The 14,077-nt window shown below is 57.8% G+C and overlaps 1 protein-coding gene across 1 annotated transcript in view; it reads left to right on the top strand.

Annotated features, from left to right (window-relative positions):
* LOC134740941 (bridge-like lipid transfer protein family member 1) overlaps positions 1 to 14,077 on the top strand; it is a 110,723-nt gene that overhangs the window by 93,583 nt on the left and 3,063 nt on the right. The window contains exons 78-81 of the mRNA XM_063673598.1: positions 17 to 481; positions 3,120 to 3,250; positions 3,699 to 3,817; positions 3,896 to 4,081. Of these exons, the coding sequence (XP_063529668.1) occupies positions 17 to 481; positions 3,120 to 3,250; positions 3,699 to 3,817; positions 3,896 to 4,081 (901 nt within the window). The remainder of the gene's footprint in view (positions 1 to 16; positions 482 to 3,119; positions 3,251 to 3,698; positions 3,818 to 3,895; positions 4,082 to 14,077) is intronic.

Raw genomic sequence — 14,077 nt, 5'->3', positions numbered from 1 at the left:
CACCAACAGCGCGGAGCGGGAGCGAGAGCGCAAGTCCGCCGCGCCTGCGCAGCACCAGCGGGAGGTCATCTTCGCGCTGCCCGCGCTGCAGCTGCACCTCCGGACCAAGCACCGGCAGAGCCCCGCGCCGCCCACCGAGCAGGGTCGGTATACTGTCCCTCTCTAGCGACACCAACAGCGCGGAGCGGGAGCGGGAGCGCAAGTCCGCCGCGCCTGCGCAGCACCAGCGGGAGGTCATCTTCGCGCTGCCCGCGCTGCAGCTGCACCTCCGGACCAAGCACCGGCAGAGCCCCGCGCCGCCCACCGAGCAGGGTCGGTATACTGTCCCTCTCTAGCGACACCAACAGCGCGGAGCGGGAGCGGGAGCGCAAGTCCGCCGCGCCTGCGCAGCACCAGCGGGAGGTCATCTTCGCGCTGCCCGCGCTGCAGCTGCACCTCCGGACCAAGCACCGGCAGAGCCCCGCGCCGCCCACCGAGCAGGGTCGGTATACTGTCCCTCTCTTTTAGGCTTTGAAAATAGTGACAGTGAGATATTCTTCGAAATATGAAGCGGATCTTCGTATGCAGGAGTCATCGGGCTTGACATCGGCTCCCGTTTGCCCGGCAGCCGCGTGGATCTTATAAGCCCTTAGCTATATAGCATTGTGCTGAGTTGGTTGGGTTAGGTCCATTTCGTGATGAGCACTTTAAGTTTTGTTCACATTTTAAAGGGTTTTTATTTGTGAGTATATGTCAATGGTGGTAAATAAATATTTGTAGCACGTACAAAAACTTAAATAATTTCCTTACATACTAACATGCGATATAAATTTACTATAAAAAAACTATATAAATATCTAGTTATTATTAATATTAAAGTCATGTCAAATCAGAAGCGTTAAAATTATACAGCAAAAATTCAGAAATAGTGTAAAACAATTATCAATTTAAAATATCAGTAGTTTGTGCTTAAACTGATTTAAGGGTGACATTTTTAAATGGACAGGCAATTTGTTATAAATCTTACTAGCTAAGCAGAACACATGATACCATAAATGAATTTGGCACTCCCGATGTATACGAAAGCGATACCAAACATGGCCTAGTAACTTCATTGATGTAGATTTGGAGATATAAATGAGAGCCCTAAATAAACCTTTAAGAGCGGATATCTCAAAAACTATACAAGATATCGAAAAATTTGTAACAAATTAAATTACGGCATGCATTTAACAGATCAGATTAAGTAAAATTTAACACCAAAAAATTCGTTTTTACCACCAAAAATAATGAATGATCACCAAAATTAGAACTCCTATTTAATGTGAAATGATTACCATATTTGTACCATTTTTTTTATCCTTTTAAAACAAATAACACCAAAATAATTATTATTAACCCAAAAATAGTAAACGATCACCAAAATTAGACCTCCATTTTAACGTGTGAAATTATAACCAAAATTTTCTCTAAAATCTAGATATCCTATTAAAGCATATGACTCCAAACTAATCATTGTATACCCTAAAATAGTAAATAATTACCAAAATTTTAACTCCATTTTAATGATATTTATCAGTACGGTTTTTACTCACTATTATTTTAAATAATAGTGAGTAAAAAACGTACTGATAAATATTTTGAAATATGTCTCACGATAGTTTGTGCGATCCATTTTAATGTGAAATTATAACCAATTTTTTTAATTTTGCAATTCTATTAAATCAAATGACTCCAAATTAATAATTGTAAACCCAAAAATAATAAATACCATTAAAACATTTAAGCACATTTTAATTAAAAAGGGCAAATATTTAACATTTCGTTATCCCATTAAATTAATTAATCCACTTCGTCACCTTTTCCTAGTAGCATTTCGTTTCTGTAAGGGTCGCAGTTCTAACCTAACCCACTCATCTGGTAGCAGTTCGGTTCTGTGAGGATCGCAGTTCTAACCTAAACTAACCCACTTAACTTATCTGATAGCAGTTCGGTTCTGTGAGGATCGCAGTTCTAACCTAACGTAACCCACTTTTATAGTAGCATTTCGTTTCTGTAAGGGTCGCAGTTCTAACCTAACCCACTCATCTGGTAGCAGTTCGGTTCTGTGAGGATCGCAGTTCTAACCTAACCTAACCCACTCATCTGATAGCAGTTCAGTTCTGTGAGGATGGCGGGGGGAGTGTGCGGGGGTTTGAGCGGGAGGGGCTATTAATTTTGGCATCATTTTACTTTATTTGGTAATATGTATAAATTTTTTGGTAATCATAGTGGTTTATTTAAGTGAAAATATCGCATTAATTTGCTCTTCAAGATTTGGTGATCATTAATTATATTTGGTGATCATTTATGATTTTTGGTGTTTGAATACAATTTGAAGTGCAGTCGTGATTTAAACAGGTGGTACTTATGTAACTTAAGACCTTATTTTTTTGGTGTTTAGTATTTTTTTCTGGTGAAATAGATTTTTTTATTTAGGGTACCAGAGTATTTTCTGTACTTTTCATTTTCTATATGTGGCCATGTTTTCCGAGATATAATCGAAAAACCGAAAAATGAAACCCCACTCACCCCCCCCCCCCCTCCCAGCACCAGGGTTACGGCGGGGGACTTTTGATATGTTCACCTCCTAACTAGTCCAAACAAAGCTACGAAGTCAAAAATTGTCTTTCAAGCATTTCCCTCTATAACTTTTTCTGAGCATTCATTTCCAAATTCTTGTGTACAGTCGCCATCAGATATATCGAAGCGGCCGAGACGTTCACAAATATCTGAACATGCCTCTATTTTAATTTTTAACAAGCAGAAACGTCTGCGATCGATGCTATTAAGCTTAGAATAAATTTAAAAGTGGAAAAATTACTGCCTTGGCTGAGACTTGAACTCACGGCCTCTATTGTCAAGGCGTTAGAGTGCGTGTTCAGATATTGTGAACATCTTGGCCGCTCCGATATATCTGATGGCGACTGTACATAAGCCAATATAAAAATTAAATATTATTTGATTGTAATAAAACTATGAAAACGGATTATATCACCGAACCGAACTGAACCGAACCAACCGAACCGAACCGAACCGAAGACAATATTATTATTTGATTGTATAATATATAATATTAATATTGAAATATATATTGTCAGATGAGAAGCCCGTAGTGGAGTGTAGCTTCATCACGGAGTTCGAGGATCACATCTTCGTGTCGGTGGATGCTGAGGCGTTCCTGTTCCTGCACGATCTCATATCTTCTTACATCAAGGAGAAGGACCGCGTCGTGAGTAGCATTCTATATCAACTTTTAGCTTTTTGTCTTTTTGTGCATCAAATGGAAAAAATAAATTGTTATAAAATTGTTTCGATATCCATTTGACTATTCAAATTCAGGAATATTTGAAGGTGTCAAGTTGAATTTAATATCACAATTATAACAAAATTAAAACTTGTCAAATGTGCCATTTTCAACCAAAAAGATACACTGAAATAAATAAATATAATATATGTATTTTCTGTAAATAATTTAATTTGTTCTAATACTTCTAATAGTATGCAAAAGGATACATTAAAAGTGTACTGTATAAAGTTATACCTATAAATAAACAATAAATATCAGTGTTTTGCAACAAAGTTTCTTTTCTTCGCCGAAGATCTCAAGCCCTCCTACTACAATAGCGCTCAAAAGGAAGCGCCCGGTTTATATAACATGTAGGTGTGTGTCGTTGCAGACGCCGGGCACGGGCACGCGCGCGGCGTGGGGGGGGGAGCTGCCCGCGGGCCCGCGCGCGCCCGCGCAGGACTACCGCGACTACCACTGCCTCACCTGGCACCTCGAGCCCACCGTGCGGTCGGTATATCTGCTTGTGATAACCCATATAGTGTCGGCAGCATTGCCGACTCCTGTGATAATGTCGTCTCGTTGCAGATTGTTGTCTTGGGGCGGCAAGTCCATCGAGCCGTACGGCGTGGACTACATCCTGCAGAAGCTCGGGTTCTCTCACGCGCGCACCACCATCCCCAAGTGGCTGCAGCGCGGCGCGCTCGACCCGCTCGACAAGCTGCTCGCGTTAGCGCTGCTGCGGCTCGTGGCGCTGCTGCCGCACAAGCCACAAGCGACAAGCGACCTAACCACCTCACGATAACGTTCAAACTGCGATGGCATCCCCAAGTGGCTGCAGCGCGGCGCGCTCGACCCGCTCGACAAGCTGCTCGCGTTAGCGCTGCTGCGGCTCGTGGCGCTGCTGCCGCACAAGCCACAAGCGACAAGCGACCTAACCACCTCACGATAACGTTCAAACTGCGATGGCATCCCCAAGTGGCTGCAGCGCGGCGCGCTCGACCCGCTCGACAAGCTGCTCGCGTTAGCGCTGCTGCGGCTCGTGGCGCTGCTGCCGCACAAGCCACAAGCGACAAGCGACCTAACCACCTCACGATAACGTTCAAACTGCGATGGCATCCCCAAGTGGCTGCAGCGCGGCGCGCTCGACCCGCTCGACAAGCTGCTCGCGTTAGCGCTGCTGCGGCTCGTGGCGCTGCTGCCGCACAAGCCACAAGCGACAAGCGACCTAACCACCTCACGATAACGTTCAAACTGCGATGGCATCCCCAAGTGGCTGCAGCGCGGCGCGCTCGACCCGCTCGACAAGCTGCTCGCGTTAGCGCTGCTGCGGCTCGTGGCGCTGCTGCCGCACAAGCCACAAGCGACAAGCGACCTAACCACCTCACGATAACGTTCAAACTGCGATGGCATCCCCAAGTGGCTGCAGCGCGGCGCGCTCGACCCGCTCGACAAGCTGCTCGCGTTAGCGCTGCTGCGGCTCGTGGCGCTGCTGCCGCACAAGCCACAAGCGACAAGCGACCTAACCACCTCACGATAACGTTCAAACTGCGATGGCATCCCCAAGTGGCTGCAGCGCGGCGCGCTCGACCCGCTCGACAAGCTGCTCGCGTTAGCGCTGCTGCGGCTCGTGGCGCTGCTGCCGCACAAGCCACAAGCGACAAGCGACCTAACCACCTCACGATAACGTTCAAACTGCGATGGCATCCCCAAGTGGCTGCAGCGCGGCGCGCTCGACCCGCTCGACAAGCTGCTCGCGTTAGCGCTGCTGCGGCTCGTGGCGCTGCTGCCGCACAAGCCACAAGCGACAAGCGACCTAACCACCTCACGATAACGTTCAAACTGCGATGGCATCCCCAAGTGGCTGCAGCGCGGCGCGCTCGACCCGCTCGACAAGCTGCTCGCGTTAGCGCTGCTGCGGCTCGTGGCGCTGCTGCCGCACAAGCCACAAGCGACAAGCGACCTAACCACCTCACGATAACGTTCAAACTGCGATGGCATCCCCAAGTGGCTGCAGCGCGGCGCGCTCGACCCGCTCGACAAGCTGCTCGCGTTAGCGCTGCTGCGGCTCGTGGCGCTGCTGCCGCACAAGCCACAAGCGACAAGCGACCTAACCACCTCACGATAACGTTCAAACTGCGATGGCATCCCCAAGTGGCTGCAGCGCGGCGCGCTCGACCCGCTCGACAAGCTGCTCGCGTTAGCGCTGCTGCGGCTCGTGGCGCTGCTGCCGCACAAGCCACAAGCGACAAGCGACCTAACCACCTCACGATAACGTTCAAACTGCGATGGCATCCCCAAGTGGCTGCAGCGCGGCGCGCTCGACCCGCTCGACAAGCTGCTCGCGTTAGCGCTGCTGCGGCTCGTGGCGCTGCTGCCGCACAAGCCACAAGCGACAAGCGACCTAACCACCTCACGATAACGTTCAAACTGCGATGGCATCCCCAAGTGGCTGCAGCGCGGCGCGCTCGACCCGCTCGACAAGCTGCTCGCGTTAGCGCTGCTGCGGCTCGTGGCGCTGCTGCCGCACAAGCCACAAGCGACAAGCGACCTAACCACCTCACGATAACGTTCAAACTGCGATGGCATCCCCAAGTGGCTGCAGCGCGGCGCGCTCGACCCGCTCGACAAGCTGCTCGCGTTAGCGCTGCTGCGGCTCGTGGCGCTGCTGCCGCACAAGCCACAAGCGACAAGCGACCTAACCACCTCACGATAACGTTCAAACTGCGATGGCATCCCCAAGTGGCTGCAGCGCGGCGCGCTCGACCCGCTCGACAAGCTGCTCGCGTTAGCGCTGCTGCGGCTCGTGGCGCTGCTGCCGCACAAGCCACAAGCGACAAGCGACCTAACCACCTCACGATAACGTTCAAACTGCGATGGCATCCCCAAGTGGCTGCAGCGCGGCGCGCTCGACCCGCTCGACAAGCTGCTCGCGTTAGCGCTGCTGCGGCTCGTGGCGCTGCTGCCGCACAAGCCACAAGCGACAAGCGACCTAACCACCTCACGATAACGTTCAAACTGCGATGGCATCCCCAAGTGGCTGCAGCGCGGCGCGCTCGACCCGCTCGACAAGCTGCTCGCGTTAGCGCTGCTGCGGCTCGTGGCGCTGCTGCCGCACAAGCCACAAGCGACAAGCGACCTAACCACCTCACGATAACGTTCAAACTGCGATGGCATCCCCAAGTGGCTGCAGCGCGGCGCGCTCGACCCGCTCGACAAGCTGCTCGCGTTAGCGCTGCTGCGGCTCGTGGCGCTGCTGCCGCACAAGCCACAAGCGACAAGCGACCTAACCACCTCACGATAACGTTCAAACTGCGATGGCATCCCCAAGTGGCTGCAGCGCGGCGCGCTCGACCCGCTCGACAAGCTGCTCGCGTTAGCGCTGCTGCGGCTCGTGGCGCTGCTGCCGCACAAGCCACAAGCGACAAGCGACCTAACCACCTCACGATAACGTTCAAACTGCGATGGCATCCCCAAGTGGCTGCAGCGCGGCGCGCTCGACCCGCTCGACAAGCTGCTCGCGTTAGCGCTGCTGCGGCTCGTGGCGCTGCTGCCGCACAAGCCACAAGCGACAAGCGACCTAACCACCTCACGATAACGTTCAAACTGCGATGGCATCCCCAAGTGGCTGCAGCGCGGCGCGCTCGACCCGCTCGACAAGCTGCTCGCGTTAGCGCTGCTGCGGCTCGTGGCGCTGCTGCCGCACAAGCCACAAGCGACAAGCGACCTAACCACCTCACGATAACGTTCAAACTGCGATGGCATCCCCAAGTGGCTGCAGCGCGGCGCGCTCGACCCGCTCGACAAGCTGCTCGCGTTAGCGCTGCTGCGGCTCGTGGCGCTGCTGCCGCACAAGCCACAAGCGACAAGCGACCTAACCACCTCACGATAACGTTCAAACTGCGATGGCATCCCCAAGTGGCTGCAGCGCGGCGCGCTCGACCCGCTCGACAAGCTGCTCGCGTTAGCGCTGCTGCGGCTCGTGGCGCTGCTGCCGCACAAGCCACAAGCGACAAGCGACCTAACCACCTCACGATAACGTTCAAACTGCGATGGCATCCCCAAGTGGCTGCAGCGCGGCGCGCTCGACCCGCTCGACAAGCTGCTCGCGTTAGCGCTGCTGCGGCTCGTGGCGCTGCTGCCGCACAAGCCACAAGCGACAAGCGACCTAACCACCTCACGATAACGTTCAAACTGCGATGGCATCCCCAAGTGGCTGCAGCGCGGCGCGCTCGACCCGCTCGACAAGCTGCTCGCGTTAGCGCTGCTGCGGCTCGTGGCGCTGCTGCCGCACAAGCCACAAGCGACAAGCGACCTAACCACCTCACGATAACGTTCAAACTGCGATGGCATCCCCAAGTGGCTGCAGCGCGGCGCGCTCGACCCGCTCGACAAGCTGCTCGCGTTAGCGCTGCTGCGGCTCGTGGCGCTGCTGCCGCACAAGCCACAAGCGACAAGCGACCTAACCACCTCACGATAACGTTCAAACTGCGATGGCATCCCCAAGTGGCTGCAGCGCGGCGCGCTCGACCCGCTCGACAAGCTGCTCGCGTTAGCGCTGCTGCGGCTCGTGGCGCTGCTGCCGCACAAGCCACAAGCGACAAGCGACCTAACCACCTCACGATAACGTTCAAACTGCGATGGCATCCCCAAGTGGCTGCAGCGCGGCGCGCTCGACCCGCTCGACAAGCTGCTCGCGTTAGCGCTGCTGCGGCTCGTGGCGCTGCTGCCGCACAAGCCACAAGCGACAAGCGACCTAACCACCTCACGATAACGTTCAAACTGCGATGGCATCCCCAAGTGGCTGCAGCGCGGCGCGCTCGACCCGCTCGACAAGCTGCTCGCGTTAGCGCTGCTGCGGCTCGTGGCGCTGCTGCCGCACAAGCCACAAGCGACAAGCGACCTAACCACCTCACGATAACGTTCAAACTGCGATGGCATCCCCAAGTGGCTGCAGCGCGGCGCGCTCGACCGCTCGACAAGCTGCTCGCGTTAGCGCTGCTGCGGCTCGTGGCGCTGCTGCCGCACAAGCCACAAGCGACAAGCGACCTAACCACCTCACGATAACGTTCAAACTGCGATGGCATCCCCAAGTGGCTGCAGCGCGGCGCGCTCGACCCGCTCGACAAGCTGCTCGCGTTAGCGCTGCTGCGGCTCGTGGCGCTGCTGCCGCACAAGCCACAAGCGACAAGCGACCTAACCACCTCACGATAACGTTCAAACTGCGATGGCATCCCCAAGTGGCTGCAGCGCGGCGCGCTCGACCCGCTCGACAAGCTGCTCGCGTTAGCGCTGCTGCGGCTCGTGGCGCTGCTGCCGCACAAGCCACAAGCGACAAGCGACCTAACCACCTCACGATAACGTTCAAACTGCGATGGCATCCCAAGTGGCTGCAGCGCGGCGCGCTCGACCCGCTCGACAAGCTGCTCGCGTTAGCGCTGCTGCGGCTCGTGGCGCTGCTGCCGCACAAGCCACAAGCGACAAGCGACCTAACCACCTCACGATAACGTTCAAACTGCGATGGCATCCCCAAGTGGCTGCAGCGCGGCGCGCTCGACCCGCTCGACAAGCTGCTCGCGTTAGCGCTGCTGCGGCTCGTGGCGCTGCTGCCGCACAAGCCACAAGCGACAAGCGACCTAACCACCTCACGATAACGTTCAAACTGCGATGGCATCCCCAAGTGGCTGCAGCGCGGCGCGCTCGACCCGCTCGACAAGCTGCTCGCGTTAGCGCTGCTGCGGCTCGTGGCGCTGCTGCCGCACAAGCCACAAGCGACAAGCGACCTAACCACCTCACGATAACGTTCAAACTGCGATGGCATCCCCAAGTGGCTGCAGCGCGGCGCGCTCGACCCGCTCGACAAGCTGCTCGCGTTAGCGCTGCTGCGGCTCGTGGCGCTGCTGCCGCACAAGCCACAAGCGACAAGCGACCTAACCACCTCACGATAACGTTCAAACTGCGATGGCATCCCCAAGTGGCTGCAGCGCGGCGCGCTCGACCCGCTCGACAAGCTGCTCGCGTTAGCGCTGCTGCGGCTCGTGGCGCTGCTGCCGCACAAGCCACAAGCGACAAGCGACCTAACCACCTCACGATAACGTTCAAACTGCGATGGCATCCCCAAGTGGCTGCAGCGCGGCGCGCTCGACCCGCTCGACAAGCTGCTCGCGTTAGCGCTGCTGCGGCTCGTGGCGCTGCTGCCGCACAAGCCACAAGCGACAAGCGACCTAACCACCTCACGATAACGTTCAAACTGCGATGGCATCCCCAAGTGGCTGCAGCGCGGCGCGCTCGACCCGCTCGACAAGCTGCTCGCGTTAGCGCTGCTGCGGCTCGTGGCGCTGCTGCCGCACAAGCCACAAGCGACAAGCGACCTAACCACCTCACGATAACGTTCAAACTGCGATGGCATCCCCAAGTGGCTGCAGCGCGGCGCGCTCGACCCGCTCGACAAGCTGCTCGCGTTAGCGCTGCTGCGGCTCGTGGCGCTGCTGCCGCACAAGCCACAAGCGACAAGCGACCTAACCACCTCACGATAACGTTCAAACTGCGATGGCATCCCCAAGTGGCTGCAGCGCGGCGCGCTCGACCCGCTCGACAAGCTGCTCGCGTTAGCGCTGCTGCGGCTCGTGGCGCTGCTGCCGCACAAGCCACAAGCGACAAGCGACCTAACCACCTCACGATAACGTTCAAACTGCGATGGCATCCCCAAGTGGCTGCAGCGCGGCGCGCTCGACCCGCTCGACAAGCTGCTCGCGTTAGCGCTGCTGCGGCTCGTGGCGCTGCTGCCGCACAAGCCACAAGCGACAAGCGACCTAACCACCTCACGATAACGTTCAAACTGCGATGGCATCCCCAAGTGGCTGCAGCGCGGCGCGCTCGACCCGCTCGACAAGCTGCTCGCGTTAGCGCTGCTGCGGCTCGTGGCGCTGCTGCCGCACAAGCCACAAGCGACAAGCGACCTAACCACCTCACGATAACGTTCAAACTGCGATGGCATCCCCAAGTGGCTGCAGCGCGGCGCGCTCGACCCGCTCGACAAGCTGCTCGCGTTAGCGCTGCTGCGGCTCGTGGCGCTGCTGCCGCACAAGCCACAAGCGACAAGCGACCTAACCACCTCACGATAACGTTCAAACTGCGATAGCATCCCCAAGTGGCTGCAGCGCGGCGCGCTCGACCCGCTCGACAAGCTGCTCGCGTTAGCGCTGCTGCGGCTCGTGGCGCTGCTGCCGCACAAGCCACAAGCGACAAGCGACCTAACCACCTCACGATAACGTTCAAACTGCGATGGCATCCCCAAGTGGCTGCAGCGCGGCGCGCTCGACCCGCTCGACAAGCTGCTCGCGTTAGCGCTGCTGCGGCTCGTGGCGCTGCTGCCGCACAAGCCACAAGCGACAAGCGACCTAACCACCTCACGATAACGTTCAAACTGCGATGGCATCCCCAAGTGGCTGCAGCGCGGCGCGCTCGACCCGCTCGACAAGCTGCTCGCGTTAGCGCTGCTGCGGCTCGTGGCGCTGCTGCCGCACAAGCCACAAGCGACAAGCGACCTAACCACCTCACGATAACGTTCAAACTGCGATAGCATCCCCAAGTGGCTGCAGCGCGGCGCGCTCGACCCGCTCGACAAGCTGCTCGCGTTAGCGCTGCTGCGGCTCGTGGCGCTGCTGCCGCACAAGCCACAAGCGACAAGCGACCTAACCACCTCACGATAACGTTCAAACTGCGATGGCATCCCCAAGTGGCTGCAGCGCGGCGCGCTCGACCCGCTCGACAAGCTGCTCGCGTTAGCGCTGCTGCGGCTCGTGGCGCTGCTGCCGCACAAGCCACAAGCGACAAGCGACCTAACCACCTCACGATAACGTTCAAACTGCGATGGCATCCCCAAGTGGCTGCAGCGCGGCGCGCTCGACCCGCTCGACAAGCTGCTCGCGTTAGCGCTGCTGCGGCTCGTGGCGCTGCTGCCGCACAAGCCACAAGCGACAAGCGACCTAACCACCTCACGATAACGTTCAAACTGCGATGGCATCCCCAAGTGGCTGCAGCGCGGCGCGCTCGACCCGCTCGACAAGCTGCTCGCGTTAGCGCTGCTGCGGCTCGTGGCGCTGCTGCCGCACAAGCCACAAGCGACAAGCGACCTAACCACCTCACGATAACGTTCAAACTGCGATGGCATCCCCAAGTGGCTGCAGCGCGGCGCGCTCGACCCGCTCGACAAGCTGCTCGCGTTAGCGCTGCTGCGGCTCGTGGCGCTGCTGCCGCACAAGCCACAAGCGACAAGCGACCTAACCACCTCACGATAACGTTCAAACTGCGATGGCATCCCCAAGTGGCTGCAGCGCGGCGCGCTCGACCCGCTCGACAAGCTGCTCGCGTTAGCGCTGCTGCGGCTCGTGGCGCTGCTGCCGCACAAGCCACAAGCGACAAGCGACCTAACCACCTCACGATAACGTTCAAACTGCGATGGCATCCCCAAGTGGCTGCAGCGCGGCGCGCTCGACCCGCTCGACAAGCTGCTCGCGTTAGCGCTGCTGCGGCTCGTGGCGCTGCTGCCGCACAAGCCACAAGCGACAAGCGACCTAACCACCTCACGATAACGTTCAAACTGCGATGGCATCCCCAAGTGGCTGCAGCGCGGCGCGCTCGACCCGCTCGACAAGCTGCTCGCGTTAGCGCTGCTGCGGCTCGTGGCGCTGCTGCCGCACAAGCCACAAGCGACAAGCGACCTAACCACCTCACGATAACGTTCAAACTGCGATGGCATCCCAAGTGGCTGCAGCGCGGCGCGCTCGACCCGCTCGACAAGCTGCTCGCGTTAGCGCTGCTGCGGCTCGTGGCGCTGCTGCCGCACAAGCCACAAGCGACAAGCGACCTAACCACCTCACGATAACGTTCAAACTGCGATGGCATCCCCAAGTGGCTGCAGCGCGGCGCGCTCGACCCGCTCGACAAGCTGCTCGCGTTAGCGCTGCTGCGGCTCGTGGCGCTGCTGCCGCACAAGCCACAAGCGACAAGCGACCTAACCACCTCACGATAACGTTCAAACTGCGATGGCATCCCCAAGTGGCTGCAGCGCGGCGCGCTCGACCCGCTTGACAAGCTGCTCGCGTTAGCGCTGCTGCGGCTCGTGGCGCTGCTGCCGCACAAGCCACAAGCGACAAGCGACCTAACCACCTCACGATAACGTTCAAACTGCGATGGCATCCCCAAGTGGCTGCAGCGCGGCGCGCTCGACCCGCTCGACAAGCTGCTCGCGTTAGCGCTGCTGCGGCTCGTGGCGCTGCTGCCGCACAAGCCACAAGCGACAAGCGACCTAACCACCTCACGATAACGTTCAAACTGCGATGGCATCCCCAAGTGGCTGCAGCGCGGCGCGCTCGACCCGCTCGACAAGCTGCTCGCGTTAGCGCTGCTGCGGCTCGTGGCGCTGCTGCCGCACAAGCCACAAGCGACAAGCGACCTAACCACCTCACGATAACGTTCAAACTGCGATGGCATCCCCAAGTGGCTGCAGCGCGGCGCGCTCGACCCGCTCGACAAGCTGCTCGCGTTAGCGCTGCTGCGGCTCGTGGCGCTGCTGCCGCACAAGCCACAAGCGACAAGCGACCTAACCACCTCACGATAACGTTCAAACTGCGATGGCATCCCCAAGTGGCTGCAGCGCGGCGCGCTCGACCCGCTCGACAAGCTGCTCGCGTTAGCGCTGCTGCGGCTCGTGGCGCTGCTGCCGCACAAGCCACAAGCGACAAGCGACCTAACCACCTCACGATAACGTTCAAACTGCGATGGCATCCCCAAGTGGCTGCAGCGCGGCGCGCTCGACCCGCTCGACAAGCTGCTCGCGTTAGCGCTGCTGCGGCTCGTGGCGCTGCTGCCGCACAAGCCACAAGCGACAAGCGACCTAACCACCTCACGATAACGTTCAAACTGCGATGGCATCCCCAAGTGGCTGCAGCGCGGCGCGCTCGACCCGCTCGACAAGCTGCTCGCGTTAGCGCTGCTGCGGCTCGTGGCGCTGCTGCCGCACAAGCCACAAGCGACAAGCGACCTAACCACCTCACGATAACGTTCAAACTGCGATGGCATCCCCAAGTGGCTGCAGCGCGGCGCGCTCGACCCGCTCGACAAGCTGCTCGCGTTAGCGCTGCTGCGGCTCGTGGCGCTGCTGCCGCACAAGCCACAAGCGACAAGCGACCTAACCACCTCACGATAACGTTCAAACTGCGATGGCATCCCCAAGTGGCTGCAGCGCGGCGCGCTCGACCCGCTCGACAAGCTGCTCGCGTTAGCGCTGCTGCGGCTCGTGGCGCTGCTGCCGCACAAGCCACAAGCGACAAGCGACCTAACCACCTCACGATAACGTTCAAACTGCGATGGCATCCCCAAGTGGCTGCAGCGCGGCGCGCTCGACCCGCTCGACAAGCTGCTCGCGTTAGCGCTGCTGCGGCTCGTGGCGCTGCTGCCGCACAAGCCACAAGCGACAAGCGACCTAACCACCTCACGATAACGTTCAAACTGCGATGGCATCCCCAAGTGGCTGCAGCGCGGCGCGCTCGACCCGCTCGACAAGCTGCTCGCGTTAGCGCTGCTGCGGCTCGTGGCGCTGCTGCCGCACAAGCCACAAGCGACAAGCGACCTAACCACCTCACGATAACGTTCAAACTGCGATGGCATCCCCAAGTGGCTGCAGCGCGGCGCGCTCGACCCGCTCGACAAGCTGCTCGCGTTAGCGCTGCTGCGGCTCGTGGCGCTGCTGCCGCACAAGCCACAAGC

This window comes from Cydia strobilella, chromosome 4 (assembly GCF_947568885.1).
Source record: "Cydia strobilella chromosome 4, ilCydStro3.1, whole genome shotgun sequence".
Lineage (NCBI taxonomy): Eukaryota > Metazoa > Arthropoda > Insecta > Lepidoptera > Tortricidae > Cydia > Cydia strobilella.
This window is presented reverse-complemented; position numbering and strand designations above follow the sequence as displayed.